This window comes from Cyprinodon tularosa, unplaced genomic scaffold, assembly GCF_016077235.1.
Source record: "Cyprinodon tularosa strain WSP-4 unplaced genomic scaffold, ASM1607723v1 ctg643, whole genome shotgun sequence".
Taxonomy (NCBI): Eukaryota; Metazoa; Chordata; class Actinopteri; order Cyprinodontiformes; family Cyprinodontidae; genus Cyprinodon; species Cyprinodon tularosa.
In genome coordinates, this window is record NW_024039389.1 from 320,569 (window position 1) to 344,343 (window position 23,775).

At 38.2% G+C, this 23,775-nt stretch overlaps 1 protein-coding gene across 1 annotated transcript in view; it reads right to left on the reverse strand.

Annotated features, from left to right (window-relative positions):
• Window positions 1–23,775, reverse strand: part of lamc3 (laminin, gamma 3) — a 107,007-nt gene that overhangs the window by 43,597 nt on the left and 39,635 nt on the right. The window contains exons 7-8 of the mRNA XM_038308694.1: window positions 12,976–13,085; window positions 10,479–10,706 (exon numbers count right to left, since the gene is read on the reverse strand). Of these exons, the coding sequence (XP_038164622.1) occupies window positions 10,479–10,706; window positions 12,976–13,085 (338 nt within the window). The remainder of the gene's footprint in view (window positions 1–10,478; window positions 10,707–12,975; window positions 13,086–23,775) is intronic.

Here is a 23,775-nt window from a genome sequence, read left to right on the forward strand (position 1 = left end):
ATGAACTTTCGTTCAATGAACGCGTTCAGGCACAACACTGCTTAAGAGAAAAACAAAGCTCTCATCGCCTTTGTGTGATGATCCATAACTAGTGTACTTGACCAATGTCAAGGCAACATTATATTTCAGCTACAATTAGTATAGAAGGTGTGAAAATAAACCCTACCATCTGGCTTTTATGTGTGAAGTTCTGGTAAGTAGATAAGTTCACTGAAAACTATTTTTAATAGAAGATCCGAGGTTGCTAACATGAATTGTGCATTGAAAGATGTCAGGGAAAGATTTTTCTTGCCCCAAAAATGTCTGATCTGACCATCAGATGTTCATATCATAATAAGTCTTCCATCCTGTTGTAAATAAACACCTTGAGCAGAAGCCTATCAGTTTGTTCTGGACATCCTGCAGGGGGTTGTGAATTATGTGACCTCTCTTGGGTGACCAGTTAAGCCCTTTGGCCTCAAACAGCCTTCCAAAATTAACATTCTCTTTGTTTTGTCACTAATAGCATGATAACATCTGCAATGCAAAAAGTATATGTTACCTTTAAACAGACATCAACCGTTTGAATTAAGACCTTATAACTCTGGAGCTGTTCGGGATTTGTTTTTTCATCTATTTTCAGACACAAATTTGTTCAAACACTTTCTGAGCGTTACAGGTTAAAGCGTCACTGCCAGCATCCCAACCCCATCTGATATACATCTTTCTCATTACCGCTGAATCAGCTACTAAGAATGTTTATGGTCCAACCTGGAGTTAGACATGACAAGGCATCTTTAGTTAATTTCTTCATCAATCTGGGGTTGTGGACTGAAAGACACTGAAAATCCTTGGCATGAGGAACTGAAAAATAACAAGAAGGAAATGTCCTGCATTTAATGCTAAAACTAGCTATACTGTCCCAAAAAAATAGTTCTCATCACTTTGATGGGAGCCATTTAACACAAAAACATAGCAGTGTAAAGGTAAAATAGTGGGAAAATATACTTTTCAAAAGAATAAATGGATAAAGGCATTGGAACCTTGAAAAATGCGGTAAAAGGGACGAAAAGGATGCATAAAACAAAGTTAAGATTAATAAGAAAAGCAGGTAGAGTCTAAAGGATGTATACAGAGCAAGGTGCAAAGGATGTCTGATGAACAAGACGAGGAACAAAGAACAAGTGTTTACAAGTGTGGAAGATAGAGAGAAAAAAGTCTGTTTTTGTGTAGGGGTGGGGGGGTGGGGTCCAGTTTGAGAAGGATCATAAGAGACACAAGGAATCTGCAAGCAAATTAGACACCATTAGCCAAGAGGTGGCTAACAAGTCTAATTAGAGAGGAATCAGGCAGCCAGTAGTACTAGCCTCGCTTCCAGACCTCAGTCATATTAAGTCTGCACACAGGGCCACAAACAAGACACGGTCTCTTAGCCAAAGCCATGCACATCTCTTAACTGGGTCAGATCTGAAAGACTTTAAGCAGCAGGGCAGGAGAGGGGAGATGGCTACAAGGAGAAGTGGAAGATTGAGGGAAGATAAAAGCTGAAGGGTGGAACCTTGGAAAAGGCTCTTGTCTGCTCAAGTGAGAGGAGGGAGCCGTTTGGGGTTGGGAGACTGATAAAGCATGGAAAAAGAAAGAGTGCAGACGTATAAATAACTGCACAGAGCTTGACTTGTTTACACAGCCAACAGCTGTTGCTTTACGTCTGTCATTTACGGGACATTGCATTCAGGGGGTAAATCTGAAAGATACCACAGCTGCTGATATTATCGCCCATAAACATGCCAGGTACATTAAAGCCCAACTCCTAGCGCCTTTGTTATTACTTTAGAGATTAGCATGTGTGGAATGAGATTAGTGCAGTGCTAGTGCAGCTACGCAGCCTTTTGGTTTGAGTGATAGCTTGCACGAGCTCCTGAGGGATGTTACATTTCCTTGAAGTGACGATGCCTGACTGTCAGTTCTAGATAGGCAGAAAAATGCATTATTGAAACAATTTGCTTTTTTCCTCTCATTCCTTGTGTTCTCTCAAGGCAACAGTGACAGAAAATCTTGTTTTTTTTTAAACGTGAGGATCTGCCATCTCATTTTAACTGTTAACTCATAATGAGCTCAGATCAGTATTTTATAAAAAAAAAAGATAAAATAAATCCACCATTCCTCTTTTTTTTCAGCACTTGCTTTTGAACGTCTGGGCTTTAGATTCAGTCAGTAAAAGAGCTTTTTTTTTTTTTTTTATTTAACTCAAGCGCCAGTAAGTTGCAAAGCAATCTAAAGTCAAAGAGAAAAGTTGGTGCTACAGCTCCCAAGGAATATTACAGTCTCTAAAAACACACAGAAGTACTGGTTCTGATTTACTTTTCCTCTCAAAAGACCACTTCAGGGGTGGTGTAGGGAATTGAAGTGGCAGATCACACAGAAAAAGGCAGAAGCTGATGCCACAGAGGCTTATGTATTCTGACTTTTACATCCTTATGGACCAGACGCTCCAAAATATTTCAAAAATGTATATCTCAAATTATCCATGTTGACTGTGGGTTGTGAAAGCATACCAGGGCCATTAGAATGGGTGTGTTTAATGATAGTTTTGACAGTTTCAAAGCAACAATACAACATATTTTTCACGTGTCAGGTTATTACTTTGAGTAAAAAAAACCTTCTCTATTGTTAAGCATTTGAATTTGGCTTGGTCAGAAGTTTCAATGTTATTCGGAGCTTAATTGTCAACAGTCAGACACAGATTACAAAAAAACAAAAAAAATGCAGGAAAAAAACAGTACATTTTAACTGCAAATGCATTTCAGAAGGATTTTATATCACTGACCAAGTTATTATGTGAGAGACAACAATTTTACTGGTAATTGAAATGGGAGAATTTCTCAACATGCCTAAGTCTCTATTTTTTAGAACAACAGCAAATCTTTCAATGCAATTTCAGCTAATTTTTTATTTGTCTCAGGAAGCAGCGGCACTTTAAGGCGAGCATATACCATACGATTTTTTTAGCCCTTCTGGACAGATTTTCCTGCCGTGCAAGAATTCTTTGGAACTTTTGTGAACTTTTAAGCCCTGTGGTTTCGTTGTAGAGTTTGAGCTTTAGCTCAGTACAACGATTGGAAATATCGTACTGTGTATGCCCGGCTTTAACCATTCAGCTCACTCAATGGGAAAGTTACAGTTAGGGCCAGAAATATTTGGACAGTGACACAAGTCTTGTTATTTTAGCTGTTTACAAAAACATGTTCAGAAATACAATTATAGATATAATATGGGCTGAAAGTGCACACTCCCAGCTGCAATATGAGAGTTTCCACATCCAAATCGGAGACAGGGTTTAGGAATCTTAGCTCTGTAATGTATAGCCTCCTCTTTTTCAAGGGACCAAAAGTAATTGGACAATGGACTCTAAGGGCTGCAATTAACTCAGAAGGCGTCTCCCTCGTTAACCTGTAATCAATTAAGTAGTTAAAAGGTCTGGGGTTGATTCCAGGTGTGTGGTTTTGCATTTGGAAGCTGTTGCTGTGACCAGACAACATGCGGTCAAAGGAACTCTCAATTGAGGTGAAGCAGAACATCCTGAGGCTGAAAAAAAAAGAACAAATCCATCAGAGAGATAGCAGACATGCTTGGAGTAGCAAAATCAACAGTCGGGTACATTCTGAGAAAAAAGGAATTCACTGGTGAGCTTGGGAACTCAAAAAGGCCTGGGCGTCCACGGAAGACAACGGCGGTGGATGATCGCCGCATACTCTCTTTGGTGAAGAAGAACCCGTTCACAACATCAACCGAAGTCCAGAACACCCTCAGGGAAGTAGGTGTATCCGTCTCTAAGTCAACAGTAAAGAGAAGACTCCATGAAAGTAAATACAAAGGGTTCACATCTAGATGCAAACCATCCATCAATTCCAAAAATAGACAGGCCAGAGTTAAATTTGCCGAAAAACACCTCAAGAAGCCAGCCCAGTTCTGGAAAAGTATTCTATGGACAGATGAGACAAAGATCAACCTGTACCAGAATGATGGGAAGAAAAAAGTTTGGAGAAGAAAGGGAACGGCACATGATCCAAGGCACACCACATCCTCTGTAAAACATGGTGGAGGCAACGTGATGGCATGGGCATGCATGGCTTTCAATGGCACTGGGTCACTTGTGTTTATTGATGACATAACAGCAGACAAGAGTAGCCGGATGAATTCTGAAGTGTACCGGGATATACTTTCAGCCCAGATTCAACCAAATGCTGCAAAGTTGATCGGACGGCGCTTCACAGTACAGATGGACAATGACCCCAAGCATACAGCCAAAGCTACCCAGGAGTTCATGAGTGCAAAAAAGTGGAACATTCTGCAATGGCCAAGTCAATCACCAGATCTTAACCCAATTGAGCATGCATTTCACTTGCTCAAATCCAGACTTCAGACGGAAAGACCCACAAACAAGCAAGACCTGAAGACTGCGGCTGTAAAGGCCTGGCAAAGCATTAAGAAGGAGGAAACCCAGTGTTTGGTGATGTCCATGGGTTCCAGACTTAAGGCAGTGATTGCCTCCAAAGGATTCGCAACAAAATATTGAAAAAAAAATATTTTGTTTGGGTTATGTTCATTTGTCCAATTACTTTTGAGCTCCTAAAATGTGGAGTGTTTGTAAAGAAATGTGTACAATTCCTACATTTTCTATCAGATATTTTTGTTCTCCCCTTTAAATTAAACGTTACAATCTGCACTTGAATTCTGTTGTAAAGGTTTCATTTCAAATCCAATGCGGTGGCATGCAGAGCCCAACTCGCGAAAATTTTGTTACTGTCCAAATATTTCTGGCCCTAACTGTAAGTGTTCTGTGAACATAGAAAATAAATCAGCATTGGTCTTGAACTGACATTTTAACACAGTCATATGATATGATAAAAACCTAAATCCTTCTATTGTATCTCTGGCTTTATGTTTATAGCAGCTTTACTGCAGCAATGCATCCCTCTTTCCCTGTGGGGAACAGCTTTTTCTTCACTGAATGTTTTTTTTTTTGTAGCAGTTTGGACTCACAAGTTTGGCAGATAGTTGCTGTTAAGGAATATATGAAGTAGAATATGTATGATTAAATAAATATCTGTCTGTCTGTCTATATAAGCTGCCATTAAATGTTAATGAAGCACAATTTTGACTCCCTTGTCTTATACTTGGCAATGGCATGGTGGTTTAAGTCAAACTTCTGTCCAGTTATACTAAACTTTCACTGTTTCTGAAAACCTTTTGAAATAGTGAACCTTTGAAACAGGGTCTAGCGTGTTTAGATACAGTCCATGACCTTTCTTTTTTTTTATTACTTTTAAGCACTTTGACTCTATCTCTCGCAGCATGGCATCCAAATCAGCAATGTAAACAAAAGTGGTTTCCCAGGGCAAAGGCAACCTCAGCCCACCATGTATTGCAAGATCTCAACCCCTTTTAAGCCCAATAGAGTGGAGTACTAACAACAACAACTCTCCCCACACCATGAAGATACCCCCGCCCAAACTGGTTAACGACCTTAACAGCTTCTTCTGTAGGTTTTCATAAGGTTATTTAAACCGCTTAATCAACACTGTATACCACATAACTACACAATCTGCTTCTCCCAACAACAACTCTACATTTTCTTCCCCACTGCTTCCTCCATGCTCTATCAGGGGCTTGTCCACAGGGGCCGGTAGTGCTTTATACACTTTTACCTTGGTATTTCCAATTTCCTGGGGTTTGGGTCTCTGGTATGAGGTAGGTGTTTGAAAACTTTACCAGAGCCTGTATAAGAAGCAGGATTGTGTTCTGCAACATATCGTGCAGTTCTTTATGGAACCAGTAGTGGCAGACACTGGAGAAGAAGAGGATACAAATATAATGTAACATTCCTAATTTGAAACTAATGGTACTTTTAAGATATTTCTAAAAATAACTTAACACTTAACTGGTGCCATTATGAAACAAACAAACAAAAAAACGACGAAAAGCAGTTTAGGAAGAGGTGCCCTACTTAACAGTTACTGTGGCATTGGAGGGTGTGTTTTTTTCTATAAAATGTGGGTTGCCAGTTCAAACCTGTGCTCTGTCTGTCTCAGTTGTGTCCTTAGGCAAGACTCTTTGACCACCTGGCCTACTGTTTCTAGGGACATGGTGGCACCAATTGCAAATCAGCGTATGTAAAAAAAACTTCTTAACTTATCCTTTATTTTATATCCTTTAATATGAATTTTTACATAAATTGAGTCCTTTAATATAGTTAAATTCTTTGTTTTTTTGCAAAGTCTGGGCTAATAAAGCTCAATTTGATTCAGAGGACATTATTCAGCTGTTTTAAAGGAAGTGGAGCCCTCATATCTCCTGACAGTGTCACATTTTGTAAAATTGATTTACCTGTAGATAAAAAAGGTTCTTCATTTGACATTTTCTTAGGTTTTTTTTTCTTCAGCTAGAGGCATTGACAAAGAAATGTTGCTGATTAGTTGTCAATGTAATGGCGGCAGATTTAGTCTCCTTTCCTTATTTTTTGAGAAATTTATCATCTGAAGACACAGACCGTGTCATGAACAGATGGTCAGGCATGATATATGAAGCTAGCGAGAAGGATTATTGCTATGCAACACCTGTGGTCAATGACAATTTTATTCATTATAAGGACCTTGGCACCACTTCACACCTACAGCATGAACCTCCTATTCCAACAAAAAGATTTTCTCTGTGCCATTACTGATAGAATACTTTGCTAAGGAATTCAATTTACACATTTTTCTCCAACCACATTGCAAAACTTACTATATCTTATTGGTTTATTTTTGTGATAGATTAACCAAAGTAATGGGATATTTCAAAGTTTAAAATTCCTTTTTTAAATTGACTAAAAGTTTATTTAAAGTGGGGCTTGGACATATACTGTGGACTTTGATGAACCCCACCAACCTTATTGGTCTAATAATAAGGTTAATTTTGCAGGGCTTCATGTTCTGGAGTTTTTTGTTTTCCAGAGCTTTGTGCCTTGCAATCTACTTTAAAACAAAAATGTGAAGATATGTCAGAGACCTTTTGAATTCCACCTAAACACTCAGCTATACTTAGCTATATACTGGCAATGTTTTAATCTAAGTATTGAACTCCAGGGGTCTGTTACACGAAGCAGATTTGCCTAAAACTCTAAGTTTTGTAAACCTGAAAACAGGGAAACTCTGACTTTTCTGTTTCATAAAGAGAGTTTCAGTCAGCTGAGAAAAAATTCTCCCGGAGGCTAACATGGTCGGTTGCAGGTTTTCCTGCTATATATCATTCACCAGGTCCGTTACACACATTGGGTTCTAAAAACAAACACTGCATGTACGTGTAACGAGGATCTTACAAAAAGAACGATCTGCACTTTTTCACAGAAAATTAAATATTTATAGGGAAAGGATTCTACAACTCAGTTGACAGGGCATGAGATTACTTGTTTTGGTTTGTTTAATATGAGCGAGATGTGCATAATTTTATTTCTATTTAGTTATATTTACAGTACATGAAGAACTACTGAAATAATTTTCAGATTACCCATAAATAGATTCATTAATTACATGGAGAAAAAGGAATTACCTGTGCCTACTGGCACAATTTTAAGGCATTCTATGGGCCTGGTAGCTGCTAATAACCATTTATCGGGATGATAACACCCGGAGCACGGCTGCAAACAGCCACTTACTATTTACTGTGTAAAAAAAGACTGTATCAACATCAGCAATTTATTAGAATTTATTATTTATTACAACAACATTTTTAGACTTCATTTTCACTTGCTGCCAGAAGATTTCACCTAAATTGATACATTGATCTATCATCTACTACCATTCAAGAAATAATCCCGTAACATTATACCGTTCACTACAGGCTACGGCAAGCCATTTTGATATGGATTAGTTTTACTGAATATGTATTCCTGATATCTGAAAAAAAAATTTCAGACAAAAATACACCCTCAACATCTAAAATAAACATTCTGGATGTCTATTAATTAATTCTTATATCACTGGTCAGCATTTGTATGATTTTTACTATGACAAAATTTATTTCAGATATCATAAATACAAATTTCTTCATATATAAAACTGTTTTTTTTTCTTTCTAAAAATCAGTTTGTGCTACAAAAATTTAATTTAGAAAATATGTTATTCCAGTTCAGTCTAGAGGTGTGATTTTGATCAGGAAGAATCCTATTTTTAAGGATCTACAAATGGAACAACATACAGTAGAGTACTTTTAATAAATGTAAAAACGGCCTGCCAAAATGGACTTCATATAAGCTTACGCATTAACTGAAGCAACAATCTTCTCTTTCACCATCTTCCTCACCTTTGCAGCTGTAGTGCTGTTTCTCTGTTTTTTAAACAAATTCTAATTTTTTTTTTATTTCTTCATTAAAACATCTAGTTCCAGTGGGATGAAATAGGCACTTCCTTTTGCCTGTTGTCATGGTGACTCGTCAAATCGACGCTCCACTAATAATGGCTTTTCAAACTTGTTGCACATGTGCTAAACTCTGAATGGTTCTACTTGGAGTTGATTGAACTAATTCATAGCAGCCATTGTTAAACTGAAAACTCAGAGTTCCCGACTTTGGGCTAAATCAATTTAAAGTTTGAATCTGAGTTTGTTAAACCTCCTTCGTGAAATGGTCTTTTCAGTATCTAACAGTTTTTCTGCCACCATTCTCCTGCCCAAAAACATGTTGTTGCAAAATCCACGTTTAAAGAGTGAGGTGGCATATTTCATAATGTTTTTAAATCAGTTAATCATAATATCATCTTATCACACTCTGCAATTGGCTGTATACCACATCTTTACTGTGATGCCTTTCTTTAAAAGGTTAAATATTGGAAAATTCAGCTGAAAAGATCAAAGTTCTATATACACATATAACTTTCTCTGGTGTCCAGTAGGTTCTTGATCTCAAAAGACATCCATTCAGATAATCAAAAAAAAAACATAGGGGCCAAGGTGAAGACGAAGGATCACTGTCTGACTCTTCACCAGTCATTACATTTGCATCTGCGTGGGACTTTTATCACTACAGACAGTTTTCTTCTGTTAAATCTATAGCATTAAAAGGGCAGGGAAAAAGCAAAGAAAGTGTTTCTATTTGACTTACTGCACTTGTTGTGGAAAAGGTTTTTTGGTCAAGTTGTTAAATAACAGTTTTCTAAACCTGTGTGATGCTTCTGATGCTGGGGCATCTGCTGAAGATGTTGTTCACTCCTACTTGAACACCAAAGTAAAGCTGCTCTGTCTATCAAACTCGTTGTTCCTATATGTTCTGCTTTAGAGTCGGATAAAGGGGTGAGGCTCTTCTGCATACATAGATCCATATTTAAAAAGAGGAATTAATGTGAAAATAATAAGAATCTCCCTGTGCTTATACAGGACCAGTTATAAAGACATAATTCATGATAATTTGTCAAAAGCAAAACAAGGGCCTTTAGATAGATAGATAGATAGATAGATAGATAGATAGATAGATAGATAGATAGATAGATAGATAGATAGATAGATAGATAGATAGATAGATAGATAGATAGATAGATAGATAGATAGATAGATAGATAGATAGATAGATAGATAGATAGATAGATAGATAGATAGATGTTTTAAACAAAAACAAGTATTATTTACTGTGCTGATTATTGGGTGAGAAATTAATATAAGTAAATAAACTCAGAATGTCATGATCGGGGTGTTTGTGTGGAGGACCCAAACGCAGAGACCTGTAGGCAGAGGTGAATAAAGCCTGTTTATTCTGGTTCACAGAACCAGGGGCAGGAATCAGAGTCCAACAGAAAAACAGCAACCGAACCTGAACCAAGGAGACATCGGGGGTAAATCAAACTAGAAGCCAGGGAGAGACGAGACAGGGCAGGCAGATAACAGACAGGAAGCAAGATGGGATGTTTGACGAGGATCCAGCAACAGGAACTGAACAGGGAGGGCTTTTAAAGGGGACAGAGACAGAGAGAGAGCTGACGAGGAAATTGGCAACAGGTGCTTGGCAGGACAGAGAAACAGAGCAAGGGAGGACACAAGAGGGCAGGAGAGGACAACAAATGGATAACTAAGGAAAACAGGAACAATCAGACCAGGACCCTGACATCAGACAGATATATATATTATTGCAATAGATAAAAAAGGAGGTTTGCATGAGGATAAAATGTCACCATTAGATTGTCTGAAACATGCATACTTCAATAAAAGCGAGTGAAGGGGTTCTATTTCTGCAGCACCATTTACTCAGATGTTTAATATCAAAAATATGGATGGATGGATGGATGGATGGATGGATGGATGGATGGATTTGTGACCATGGGGAAAATTATATAGCTTAAAAATATTATGAATCCAGTATTAGAATAGTATAGAACAGAAAGTAATAAAATAAAGTGGTAATATTTACCATTGAGACTTTAAAATGCTTCAGGGGTTCAGTGAGCATTCTAAACACAATATCATCATCTCACCTGTTTCGGGATGACAGGTTCCATGCTGATGGCAGTTGCACGGCACACATGTTGAGAAAGGCCCTCTGCTTGGGTCTTCCCTGGTGAATCCAGGGGCGCAACGCTCACAAAATTCGCCTGCAAAGCCCTGAGGACATGAGCAAGTTTCCACCCACGGAGCTGGAGCACTGGCTGGACTGGAGAAGATGGAAGCGGAGGTCAGGGTTACCCCCGCAAGCTGTGATGTGTCTGGAGAGGGAGGAGGAGGAAGGTGGGATGAAATTAGTCATAAAAAAAGATGCTCATTGCATCTGTAACTGGTAAATTAATCATTGTTATTTTTTCAAAGGGCCATGAAAGTTTGTGAGGTGCCCATCTTTATGTGGGATTCATTTTCTCAAATTGCAACATTTTTCACAATGCTATGTGACTGACTAACTCATTGTAGCCCATAATGGTGAACTCAAAGAAATTATGTTCTGCTTTATGTTTTTGTAAGTTTTTCTTTGAGAGGCCCTTGATTTCTGTAGGCTGTTTTTTCTGCTTATATAATAACAAATTACAGTATCTTCTTCCCATATATGCAGAAAAACAGATTCATCCTCCCACATGCAGCTGGATGCCACACCTAATTTTCACTTCAGCGCAAGCACACATATGCCTGCATGAACCCACACACATACACTCATTTAAAGGATCTTCGATATCGCAAATAGAAAAAAAGGAATTCCAGCGGAGCAGGACATGAAAAAATGGAGACAGGAGACCCTGTGGTGGTATGTCAAACACGCAGGTCCTGTGGGGTTTTCAACATCCCTCGCTCTTCTCATGAATAGTGATGGGGGCAGGCCATCCTGAACTGAAAGCTGTGCGCCCTCTAGTCTCTGAAAGGCAGTCACAAAATTACTTTTGGTCCCATCGTGTCTATTGCTGTGCTTCCTCTCACCTACACCATGATTAAACTGATAACTAGATGGCTATGTAGACAGGTACCATGTTTGCATGAGATGCCACGTAATAATCAGTGAAAGGTGAGAAATATGTGAGAAGTGGAGTAGGAGGACGGACCTCGGCTTCTAACAAGCTACGATCCCGCCGTTCCTTCAGCAGTGATGAAACCCACTTCATTTGCACCTCAGAGGGATAATAAGTCACAAGCCTGTCCTCCTCCCTCTCCCTCGATGTGGCTTAGCCTTCACCCTTTACTCTTCGCTTACTCCCCATGTCTCTTAGCTCATTCAGCACAGGGGATATCTGCAATTAAAGCAGTTTTCAGGCAACAAAGTCTATATTTATGTTAATTGAAAGCTTTTCACTTGAAGTCACGCTGTGCAAGTTCTCTCCATCACTCCTTTATTTCAAAGAAGCCTTGTCAAAGCTGTCCAGATTTTTACTTAGCATTAAAGCCTCACTGCCAACTGACAGACTATTAAGGTACCTGCATGTTAAACCATTAAACCATAGATTGCTCATAAACATTCAATATGGCCACACACTGTTAAAAGCTGAACTTTACGGGTGGAGAAAATGAGAGGCTATTAACTATATTTCTGTTTTCAGACCCTTTACTTCAAGAGGGATTTAAAATGCCAAATAAGACATTATTTCAAGTATTTTCTCCCAGCCTGTTGCCAAAAGGCTTATCTGAAACTGTTGAGAATCAATGTATACGTTTTCCCTCCCTCTTAAGTGTCAAGACATGATACTACATGGGAGGCATGCTCATTTGGATGGGTACAGCAAACAGTGTGATGGAATATGCATGACTGTGCCTCTGTTTGTTTGTGCTCAAACTTTTGTGGCCCTGTTTGTTCATGTGTTGGAAGTACACAAGACTGGATCTTGCATCGCCTGCTTGGAACAACTAATTAAAATGGTGCAAGTAAGTGTGAGCGAGCTAGTAATTTGGGCCAGCTGTGCTTTTCTTCTTACTGCTCTAATCTGTCGTAGTGTCTCTTAGATCCAGCTTGTTCATTACAACACAGGCTAAAAGAAAGAAGCATTACGTGGAAGAACAGGAGATTTTTTGTGTGAAACGTGAAATAATAGAGAATGAATGTCTACTTCCAATTTTAATTTGTGGTGCTTTGTGGGGATGATGCGTGACTGGATCAGCCAAATTTCGGAGTGATCACATTTGACCAGTGATTCAACTATTTGGGAAAGCAAATTGTGTCACATATTGTGTCACACCCTTCCCATGTTAATTAGCTTTTCACCATAATTAGCCGATATTCAGACAAACACATATGTGGGAACTTTAGGATGAATCATTCTCACCCTTCTTAATGAGTAGTAGGTGCCATCACCCCCTCCCCTCCCAGTGTTTCTGTAGCAGACTCTAACAGAGTTAGTGTTCAACACTCCCTTCTAGATTGCAAACGATTTGTGAATGTGCAAAGCCTCCTCTGGCTGTGACATACCTACTCATGATGTACGTAGTTTAGACTGTCGTAACTCTCCTAACTCTAACACAGGGACATGTCTTTTGGCATAAAAAACACAAAAGCCAACTCACAGTTATGTCCTCCCGCATTGCTGATTTTCAAAACGGTTAGATTGTAAAGGAGCCTTTGGAACTCGAAGGCAGACAGATGAGGCTTGAATCTCGTCTCATATTCATGGAGCCTGTAAAATGAGCAGACAGGTAACATCAGTTACGGTACATTTGCACAACGCGTGCACAAACTGTGATTAAACACTTGAATGGTCACATTGTAACAGTACAATTGCAACAGACACAGGTTTCCTACATCACCTCCCACAACACAGATAAGAAATTGTATGCTATTCATACGATTCTTTTCATTTCAGTTATGTGCTATATAAAGCACAACCAGCAGATATACAGGAAGCACCAGAATAGAAAATAAATGTGCTGACTTTAACATATATGCGGGGTCTTGATCACTGAGCTTTGCCATCTGTTGAAAGATGTTCTGCAAAGCCGGGCAGCTCAGCTGACATCTGCCTGTTTTACTCCCTGAGTCTTGTATCCGTTCCATTTCGATGACAGGTGCTGTGTCAGCTTTACATAGCAGATCTTGAAAAGCAAAAAAAACCCCCAAAACCCTCATTTATTCTCAATAAAGATGATAAAGGTAGCATGTCTTTTTTAAGCTATTCATTATGTTTGCAAAATGCAACAATTCATAAAAAACAGAAGTAATAACCATAAGAGATTAATGTTGGAGTTTTACTCAGCAAATTGACAAGAGATGTTAGTTTTCTGGATCTGTAGAACTGGTTATAACTGAAATACATGTACAGACAAACATCTTAGTATCTTTCAAAGAAAAAATAAAGACTTTACATTTATTGTTAAATATAATTTTATCTGAAAGACTCCCACTACATTTTACTTAAAGATGCCTTGGTAGTTGAATCATGTAATTGTTGCAATATATATAGTTTAGTAATAAGGTAATTTAATATTAAATGTATTAAAAGGAAGGTACAGTACTTTATTGCTACGAGAGGGAAATGTACAAACTCCCCCCAAATAACATGATTGTGTAACTAAAACTGTTTGAACAAGGTTTAATTGCTTTAAAAGGAGCATTGGTAAACATAATTGTATGTAACTATTCTATGCTTTTTATTTGCTTATGGTACAGCTATTTATCTTCAATTATTTATTTGTTATGCTGAAGTACTCATTTTTGATAATAGGGAAATTTATTTTTAGAGTCTGGTTTGCGTGATGCACTGATGCATGTTCTCAAAAAAGCTGAGTTTAAATCTTAGTTGCCACATTTTAATGATTTTGGTCAAACTGATTTTTATTATCAGACCAATTGAATCTGAGTAAATACTAATAGTTTTAAAATCATGATTAATTATTATGGGGTAAAAAACAGTAAACAAGAAAATTCTAAACTTACCTTGTCCTACAGTATGTACAAACCCACCCTTGACAGACAGTCACTAATCAATGATTTCTCCGTTTGTGGACAATCACTGAAGGTGGTTCAGTAGAGTTAAAAACTAAACAAGTGTCAAACTTCCTTTGGGAAACAGCTGCTAATAATACCATTTTATTTATTTTTTTAACCTTCAAAGAGTTTAAGACCCACCATTCTCTGCATATTTGTTTTTATTTATCCAAAAATGAGGGTTTTAAAGAATGACTAACCTGTTTGTTTATATCAGATCATCTGATTTGAATTAAGTCTGGAATTTGAGTAGAAAACTTTGAAGTGTTAATGCAATTTTTTAAATTTTGTTTTTTACCCATTCAGACATGGACTTTTCTTTTTCTTGCAGCATAGTAATACTTGTAATGTCATAAACTGATGAGCAAAAAATCCCTGAAACCCTTATCTTTTTTGATAAGATTGTCTATTATAAACATAAATAAACACATAACTACTTGTGTTTCTCTAAAATAATGCTTGCAAATTTTTAGACGGGCATTATAGGACTCACACCTTTCAAAGTATTTTCTGCACATAAAATATCCCCCCTCAGTCATAAAGTTTGTTAGGATATTTTTTTTTAGAAAATTATAGAAGAGCCTTTTTTTGGTAGCTGTGCTTTTAGGTCATTGGGACACGTTTTTTTTTACTGTTCTCTATCATTGTTGCATCACGTAACAGAGACATAGGGTCCTACTCTTTTGTGACCTCAGCACAGTGTTTAACGCCTCTTGGAGTACAGTAGTAGCCATTCAAAATGTCCCCGCTTTTCGTCATGGGCCCTTGGCTGGTCCCCTAAAATTCTTTTTAATGGATCAAACTTTGTACCAAAATATTCTTTCTGTCATGATTTGTGGACTTTAAGATCTAAATAGAAGCGTTATCTCCTGGTCAGACCCTGTAATTGAGTGAAAGGGTAGTCAAAGTAAAAAATATGCATGCCCAGGAGAAAGAGGGCATCACTCCAGTGGCTAGAAGTTAAAGGTGATTTTGCTGGGAGTTGCAGGGAAGTGGGCTGCCATATGACTGGAAAGGGCCATTTTGAATGGCTGCTACTGTAGGTAGGTTGGTGTGCTGGTCACTCCTTGGAAGGCTATTCTCCATTTGTGGACAATTAAAGGAATAGTACACCCAAAACATGATTAGCCTTCATTTTCTACTCACCCCCATGCTGAACAACACTCTGGAGTACTTTTTTGATATCTCAAATGCATCTGGAGATCTGGGAGGCTTCTTGCTGTCTGCTGACATTCAAATAATGGAGGTCTATGGTGCCCGAGGCAGAAAGGTCCATAAAAGTGCACAAAAAACGTGTCAATATTCCTCCATACTGCTCGTCCAATGTATTCCAAGTCTCCTGAGTGGGTAGCATCCAGAATTTACTCGAAACGAAGTCATTTAGAATGTTTTTAGAGCATAAACAGTAGTGTATAGGATTTCCTGAAGGCGCGCGCATGCGCGTTCACGACGCTACGGAAGCCGGCAGACCAAACCAGATGAAAGTGCGCATTCAGCGTCTGCTCTTGATAATGCAAGCATAGAAGAAGAAATGTGCTGTTTACCTGTGCAAAGAAAGAAACAACAAAAGAAAAATGTCTGAGGACTTCAGTGTTGAGGAAGAGCATGAGTTCTTTGCCGAGCTGAATGCGCACTTTCATCTGGTTTGGTCTGCCGCGGTTTCCGTAGAGTCGTGAACTCGCATGCGCGCGCTTTCAGGAAATCCTATACACTACTGTTTATGCTCTAAAAACATTCTAAATGACTTCGTTTCGAGTAAATTCTGGATGCTACCCACTCAGGACACTTGGAGTACATTGGACGAGCAGTATGGAGGAATATTGACACGTTTTTTGTGGACTTTTATGGACCTTTCTGTCTCGGGCACCATGGACCTCCATTATTTGAATGTCAGCAGACAGCAAGAAGCCTCCCAGATCTCCAGATGCATTTGAGATATCAAAAAAGTACTCCAGAGTGTTGTTCAGCATGGGGGTGAGTAGAAAATGAAGGCTAATCATGTTTTGGGTGTACTATTCCTTTAAGGTGATTTACTAGAGTTCAGAAATTAAAAAGGTATCCATTTAACAATCTCTTATTATTAAAAGGCACTAACTTGTTTTCAAAGGCTTTTCATGTTCCTTAGATCTGGAAAGATGTGTCTATGTATTTACTCAGTGGTTCCCATAGATTTTCTTCTGGGCCCCCCTTTGGATTACAATAAAATTTCCACGCCCCCCATCGCCCCCCCCAACCAACCCCATCAACCCCCCCCCCCCCCCCCCGACCCCAAAAAAAAAAAAAAAAGAAGAAACTGGGCACACACATCGTTCAACCAGATATAATAAACCTATGCACATATTTTGTTTTCAAACTCCACTGAAGTTTATTTCACACTTCAGGTTGCAACAAAACCAACTACACCATCTTTACAGTGGAACACTTTTGTGTAACTGTATTTTTTTCATAGTTCTATAATGTAGATTAGAAGAGGATTCTTTGTTGTCTGTGTTATTTTAAACATATTTCTTTTTTTTTTATTTGTAACAATATTTAACTTTGCTATAATCTATACATTAAAAAAGCCTCTGTGCAAAATGGAGTGAAAACATTTAACAGCTCCCTGAGAGTTTTTTCTTTGTACTTTAATCCTCACATCTTTTCAGTGGCTGTAGTGAGCCTGCTTTTTGCTGTAGATCTTCTCAAATCTGGGTTGCAGTGTCACAACTGTCCATTATGCTCAGTCAAGCAAGCGCTGTTTTTTTTTTTTTGTTTTTTGTTTTTTTTTCTTCATTCATCCATACCGCTTCCCGCGCCCCCCCTGCAATGGCATTGCGCCCCCTGTAGGGGGCGCGCCCCACACTTTGGGAACCACTGTATTTACTTATCCGTAGGCCTACTTTAAGCTTAGTTTTGACTTCACTCTTAAGGCAAGGCTAGTTAACCTGAACCATAACCTTTTTGTTGATTGTAGTTAATTCTAAAAACAAACATCAATTTAAACTGTTTTTTGTATTCACACACAAAAAATAGTTATCTGAAACAGTAAGGGGTGATGATAAAAATCTAAACAAAAATGAAACCTGTAAGTGGGAAAACATTTTTCTATGTGTGAAATGTATTTACAGGTGCTGGTCATAAAATTAGAATATCAAGAAAAAGTAGATTGATTTCAGTAATTCCATTTAAAAAGTGAAACTTGTATATTATATTCATACATTACATACAAACTCATATATTTCAGATGTTTATTTTGTTTCATTTACAACAAATGAAAATCTCAAATTCATCATATCAGAAAATTAGAATATAACTGAAGACCAATAAAAACAAAGGATTTATAGAAATGTTGGCCAACTGAAAAGTATGAACATGAAAAGTATGAGCATGTACAGCACTCAGTATTTAGTTGGGCCTCCTTTGGCCTGTATTACTGCAGCAATGCGGCGTGGCATGGAGTCGATCAGTCTGTGGCACTGCTCAGGTGTTATGATAGCCCAGGTTGCTCTAATAGTGGCTTTTAGCTCTTCTGAATTGTTGGGTCTGGTGTATTGCATCTTCTTCTTCACAATACCCCATAGATTTTCTATGGGGTTAAGGTCAGGAGAGTTTGCTGGCCAATTAAGAACAGGGATACCATGGTCCTTCAACCAGGTACTGGTAGCTTTGGCACTGTGTGCAGGTGCCAAGTCCTGTTGGAAAATGAAATCTGCATCTCCAAAAAGTTGGTCAGCTGCAGGAAGCATGAAGTGCTCTAAAACTTCCTGGTATGTGGCTGCGTTGACCCTGGACCTCAGAAAACACAATGGACCAACACCAGCAGATGACATGGCACCCCAAACCATCACTGACTGTGGAAACTTTACACTGGACTTCAAGCAACGTGGATGAAGTGCCTCTCTTCTTTTCCTCCAGACTCTGGGACCTTGATTTCCAAAGGAAATGCAAAATTTACTTTCATCAGAGAACATGACTTTGGACCACTCACCAGCAGTCCAGTCCTGTTTCTCTTTAGCCCAGGCAAGACGCTTCTGACGCTGTCTGTGGTTCAAGAGTGGCTTGACACAAGGAATGCAACAGCAGAAACCCATGTCTTTCATACGTCTGTGTGTGGTGGTTCTTGAAGCACTCACTCCAGCTGCAGTCCACTCTTTGTGAATCTCCCCCACATTTTTGAATGGGTTTTGTTTCACAATCCTCTCCAGGGTGCGGTTATCTCTCTTGCTTGTACACTTTTTTCGACCACATCTTTTCCTTCCCTTCGCCTCTCTATTAATGTGCTTGGACACTGAGCTCTGTGAACAGCCAGCCTCTTTAGCGATGACCTTTTGTGTCTTGCCCTCCTTGTGCAAGGTGTCGATGGTCGTCTTTTGGACAACTGTCAAGTCAGCAGTCTTCCCCATGATTGTGTAGCCTATAGAACTAGACTGAAAGACCATTTAAAGGCTTTTGCAGGTGGTTTGAGTTAATTAGCTGATTAGAGTGTGGCACCAGGGGCCATCAATTTTGAACCTTTTCACAATATTCTAATTTTCTGATATGATGAATTTGAGATTTTCATTTGTTGTCATTTGTAATCATCAAAATTAAACAAAATAAACATCTGAAATATATGAGTTTGTATGTAATGTATGAATATAATATACAAGTTTCACTTTTTAAATGGAATTACTGAAATCAATCTACTTTTTCATGATATTCTAATTTTATGACCAGCACCTGTAAATGAAGCCATTTGTACAATCTTGTAAGTGCAATAAAAAGCTGTTAACAGTTACTGCTTAGAAATTACAGACACATTTAAGCAATTTGCTTTTTGCTCCATTTTGAAATCCATTATAATTACTAGTTGCATTAGTGTCCTGTGGACACATTGAAATGGAGCATTTGCTGCAACAAGCAAACTGCATAAAAAAAGAAAAGAGGAATCAAATTACAAAGGAAGAACTTTGTAATTACAGACAAAAATGAAGTCAAAACCTAAGTTTTTAAACCATATCAGCTTAAGTCAGGACCTTTATGTGTGAGCATTAAACAGCTTCCATTTCATTAGGTCAATTGCTCTCAGCATGACATTAATTCATTTCCAAAATGATTTATTTTGTGCCTGGCCTTAGTCTTATCATTTGCATTTACAGCATGTGTCTGTGTGTATAGGTGTGGGTGTGTTTGGCTGTCCACACTCTGTTGATGCGGAGGGTCCTCATTCCTTGGTCTGACGAATAGGGGTGGTTATAAAGAGAGGCAATTACAAACTCAGCTTCAATGCCATAGTAATGGAGCTGGTCAGGCAGCGATAAGCAGAGTGTGCACGAAAGTGAACAAACTCCTGATCATGCTTTCCCCTATGGAGTGTCACTGTCCCTTTTAATCACAGGCGAGCAGAGAGAAGAGAGCCAAACAGTAATTTAGGCAGTTCTGCAGAGGATCAGAGACAGACCAACAAAAAAAAAAAAAAAAAAAAAACCAACAACAATAGAGATGGAAGCAGACATGTAAACCCCCTGAGAAGCATTTGGAGGATGATGTGTCAGACAGAGATATACTATAGGTGAGAAACCATAAGATCCTGACAGTAAACATACCCTCAACTGTGAAATAAAATAAAGCATCATATCTACATAATTACACCACTGGTGGGAACAAATGGAAATCATGTCTTGACTGCATGAATTTGCATTAAAAATATTGTAATTAAACTTAAGTTAAAATATATATGGAAAGTAAACTAGCTTTGTGTTTCCTGAGCTACTTGAAAACAGACATTGGTATTTCATGGTTATGCACCCATTATTTGCTGCAACACATAAATAAAAAGCTACAGGATGCACGTGAATACATGGTTTAATCTGAAGTAATGGACTGCATGATTTTACTGTCTTTGGTAGTAAACCTGTTGTAATTAACACCATTTGTCTTCATAAAGCTAACCTGTTTCATTTTTCTCTTTGTATTTGATCCAGATACCCAAACAAACTTTTTGTTTTACTCCTTTGCAGTCTTAAGTATAAAATGATAACATTATATATTATGAGCTAACAACTGTATTACATGTAAAACCTTTTCTTTCAAAGTCCCAGACTAGCACAAATATTTTTTGAGCATCCGCTTAAATTAAAGACATTTACTGTAGGATATCATTAAAACCAACTGTTTAAATCCATTACAATCAGGTTCATTACAGTCAGAGTATAGTGCAGGGGTCGGCAACCCCCGGCTCCGAAGCCGCTTGTGGCTCTTTAGCTCCCCGTCTGCGGCTCCCTGCAGCTTTTTCTAAAATGTATCAAAACTGGTTTTGTTTTTGCTTATTTTAATACGCTGTGCAGGAGGTCAAATAAACATTAATTTTGCTTTCCAATGCTGTAAAAATTTGAATAATAAATACATTCAAACAATAGATGTAAACATTTCTTTCAACTGATGAGAAGAGAGGATTCAAAGAAGGATGGACCTAACCATTTGCTTTCATTACCAATGCGGAAGGATTGTCTGCATTTTTGCTTTGTAATGAGAAGTTGTCAAATAAAGAGTCATTTGGAAAGGCTAAATTTGCAGCCAATCACAAAGAGAATTATGACACAAAGGAGTGAGAGAAAAAGTGCAATTGCAGAACTTCAGGATAAATTAGAGGAAAGCAAAGATAGATTTAAGAAGTGGATTGCATCTCCAAACTCCTCTACTGCTCCTAGTTTTGTTGCAAGCATACAAAACCATCCACAGATTGAACAGGTAGCGCTCTTATGCAGAGAAGCTAACTTTGTTCCATTTTTTCCCCAAATCCTCAAAATAAAAGTAATACCAAGGAACGCTGGTGATGGAGGATGTGAGATTTCGGGGTTAGAGAGCGCTGCTCTGATGGATGTCAGTTCCTGCTTGGTTCTTCATGCCTTAATCAACGCCTCCAAAAAGAAACAAGTTCACCATAAAAATATTAAATTATCGTGTTTCTAGAATTTCATCAATGCATCAAAACCTAAACTGTGCTGTGAAGGGCGGTGAAGCCGTGCACGGTGAATTCCACGCAATGAGAGCGTTCACTGCTCCTCCCTCACCTCAATGCTACTACTGTATGTAACATTTGCTCCAGGATAAACATTTAATCATGAATGCTTATTATATATTTGAGCCCATTTAGTCCTTTTTTATAGTGGGCAAATACACTTATACCCATGTTCCCATACAAGACTTATATAAGACTTTTACATTTTTGCGACTCCAGACAGATGTTTTTTGTTTTTCTGTTCCAATATGGCGCTTTGAGCAAGTTGCCGACCCCTGGTATAGTAGAATGCAGTTGTTTTTTTGTTTCTTTCCGGAAAGCTACAAGAAATAACAACCTCTATCTTTTTTAGATTTTAGTTTGTCACTTTTAAACTCATGTTGCTGATCCTGCACTTTAATTAAAAGATAGGTTTTCAAAAACAAAAAAAGCAATCTTCCTTTTCTGCTTCATACACTCTGGTTCCTCTTGCAGCTCTTAGACATTTATAAAAGCAACTTCCTGAAAGCACTTTGGCAACTACAACAGAAAAGAGGTAATTAGTTGTGACATAATAAAACACTTTGTATATAATAGTTTTTTCAGCCCTTTTAGGCATCAACATATATTTAAATGCTGTAAATATACACTCAGCTACGAGAAAGGCGATAAAACTCCCCTGCCCACACGATTCATGTAAAGAGAAAAGAAGAGAGAACATAATAGAGAGGAACGGAAAGTACATTTTTTAAAAGCATTCACCTCCTCCTCTCATTAATTCCTCTCACATGAAACCCTGAGCATCCATATTATATTCTTCAGCCATCTGATTCTAAAATGATCTCTGCATCAGGTGGGAATACAAAGCCACTTAACAGGTTATCACATTTACTATCCATGAATGCAGCTGCTGTCAGTCAGGAGAGAGAGATTGTGAGTGTGTGCTGGCACTCATGTTTATTTATGCCTCCCCATGCCTTTTATCAAAACACTCAGAAACATATATTTCCATTTTCAAAACATGATTAATTTTAATGCCTGTGTTCCATCTGATTGCAGGGAATCAAAAAAAAAAAGCAAAAAATAAATAAACTCTGCACGAAAGGGAAGACAGGGAAATTCAGTAATTGAGAAAACATGAATGCAAAACTGTGCAGTTTCATAGTGGTAAATGAAAAAAAAATTATATGAAGATGAGCAGCTCCTTTCTTCAGGAAAACTTTAATGACACACAGTCTTGAAGCTCCAGTGAATTTCAGAGGGTGCTCCAACATGGTCCTTTAGCCAGTGTTCTCGGAGTAAAGGGAACAGTCATTACTGGTGCAGAGACACCACACTGAGGCTGAAAAATATTGGACGTGACAGGAAGCCTTACTTGAATCCCCTTGGGGGCTGGGTTCTCTAATGGCAAAAGAAACTGCTCTTTTTTGGGGGAGTTTGAGGTCTTTCACTGAACCTTTTTCCCTTCATCTCTTAACACTTTAGAACACAACCCAAACTGCAGATGAATCAGTGGGCTCTCTGTTGGCTTGGAAGGCCACACAGTTCTAAGTTTATTGCTTTAAAAAGCATTTTGTTCAAATCTCAATAAAGGAAGAATAAAAGACCATAACTATTTAATTAACATGACTGCAAACCTACCAATACATGACCATACAGCAAAACTGAAACAGCAGAAGACTTCTGGTAACTCAAAGGAGCTGCAGTGATTAGCGGATCAGGTGACAGATTCTGTTGCCAAACATTTGTCATGCACCCTGTGAATCGTGCCAAAGAGGACAGTCATTGTTGGAAGAAAGCGTTAAGAAGTCCTATTTATAGTTTGTCACAAGTCATGCAGAGGAAACTAAAAATATGTGTCATAAGTTTAATTTTTTTATGATTTCTCCCTCATAAAAATCCTGCATGTGTTGTGGTAAACACATTTACCGTGTTTCATGTACCCTGAACACAGGGAACATGAAACATAAAGGCAGAATCACACAGTGAGGATGCATTCATACAGCATGCATAGGTCAGAGATGACACAGAGACTGAGTTTATACAGATCATAGCATTTGGAGGATTTAAAAGTCTTAAGACTGAGGGGAAAATACTTTAACACTAAACATGCACCCAAGGCAACAAAAAATGGTTCATATCAACACATTTGATTTGCTACAGAGCCCCAGAGATAGTTCAAATAAAAAAATCTGTGCAAAGACTACAAGAATAGATATTGACAGATGCTTATCATCTAATCTGGAACATATTCAGCTATTTTGCAAAGGCAAACATTGCACTAATTCAGAAATGTAAACTAGGTAAATACATAGCCAAAATATTTGCAGCTGCATCTGCAAAGAGAGCAATAACTCAGCGTACTGCATTATTACCATGTAAGAAATGACACACACAACAAAACAAACAAAAACAAGAGGCTTGC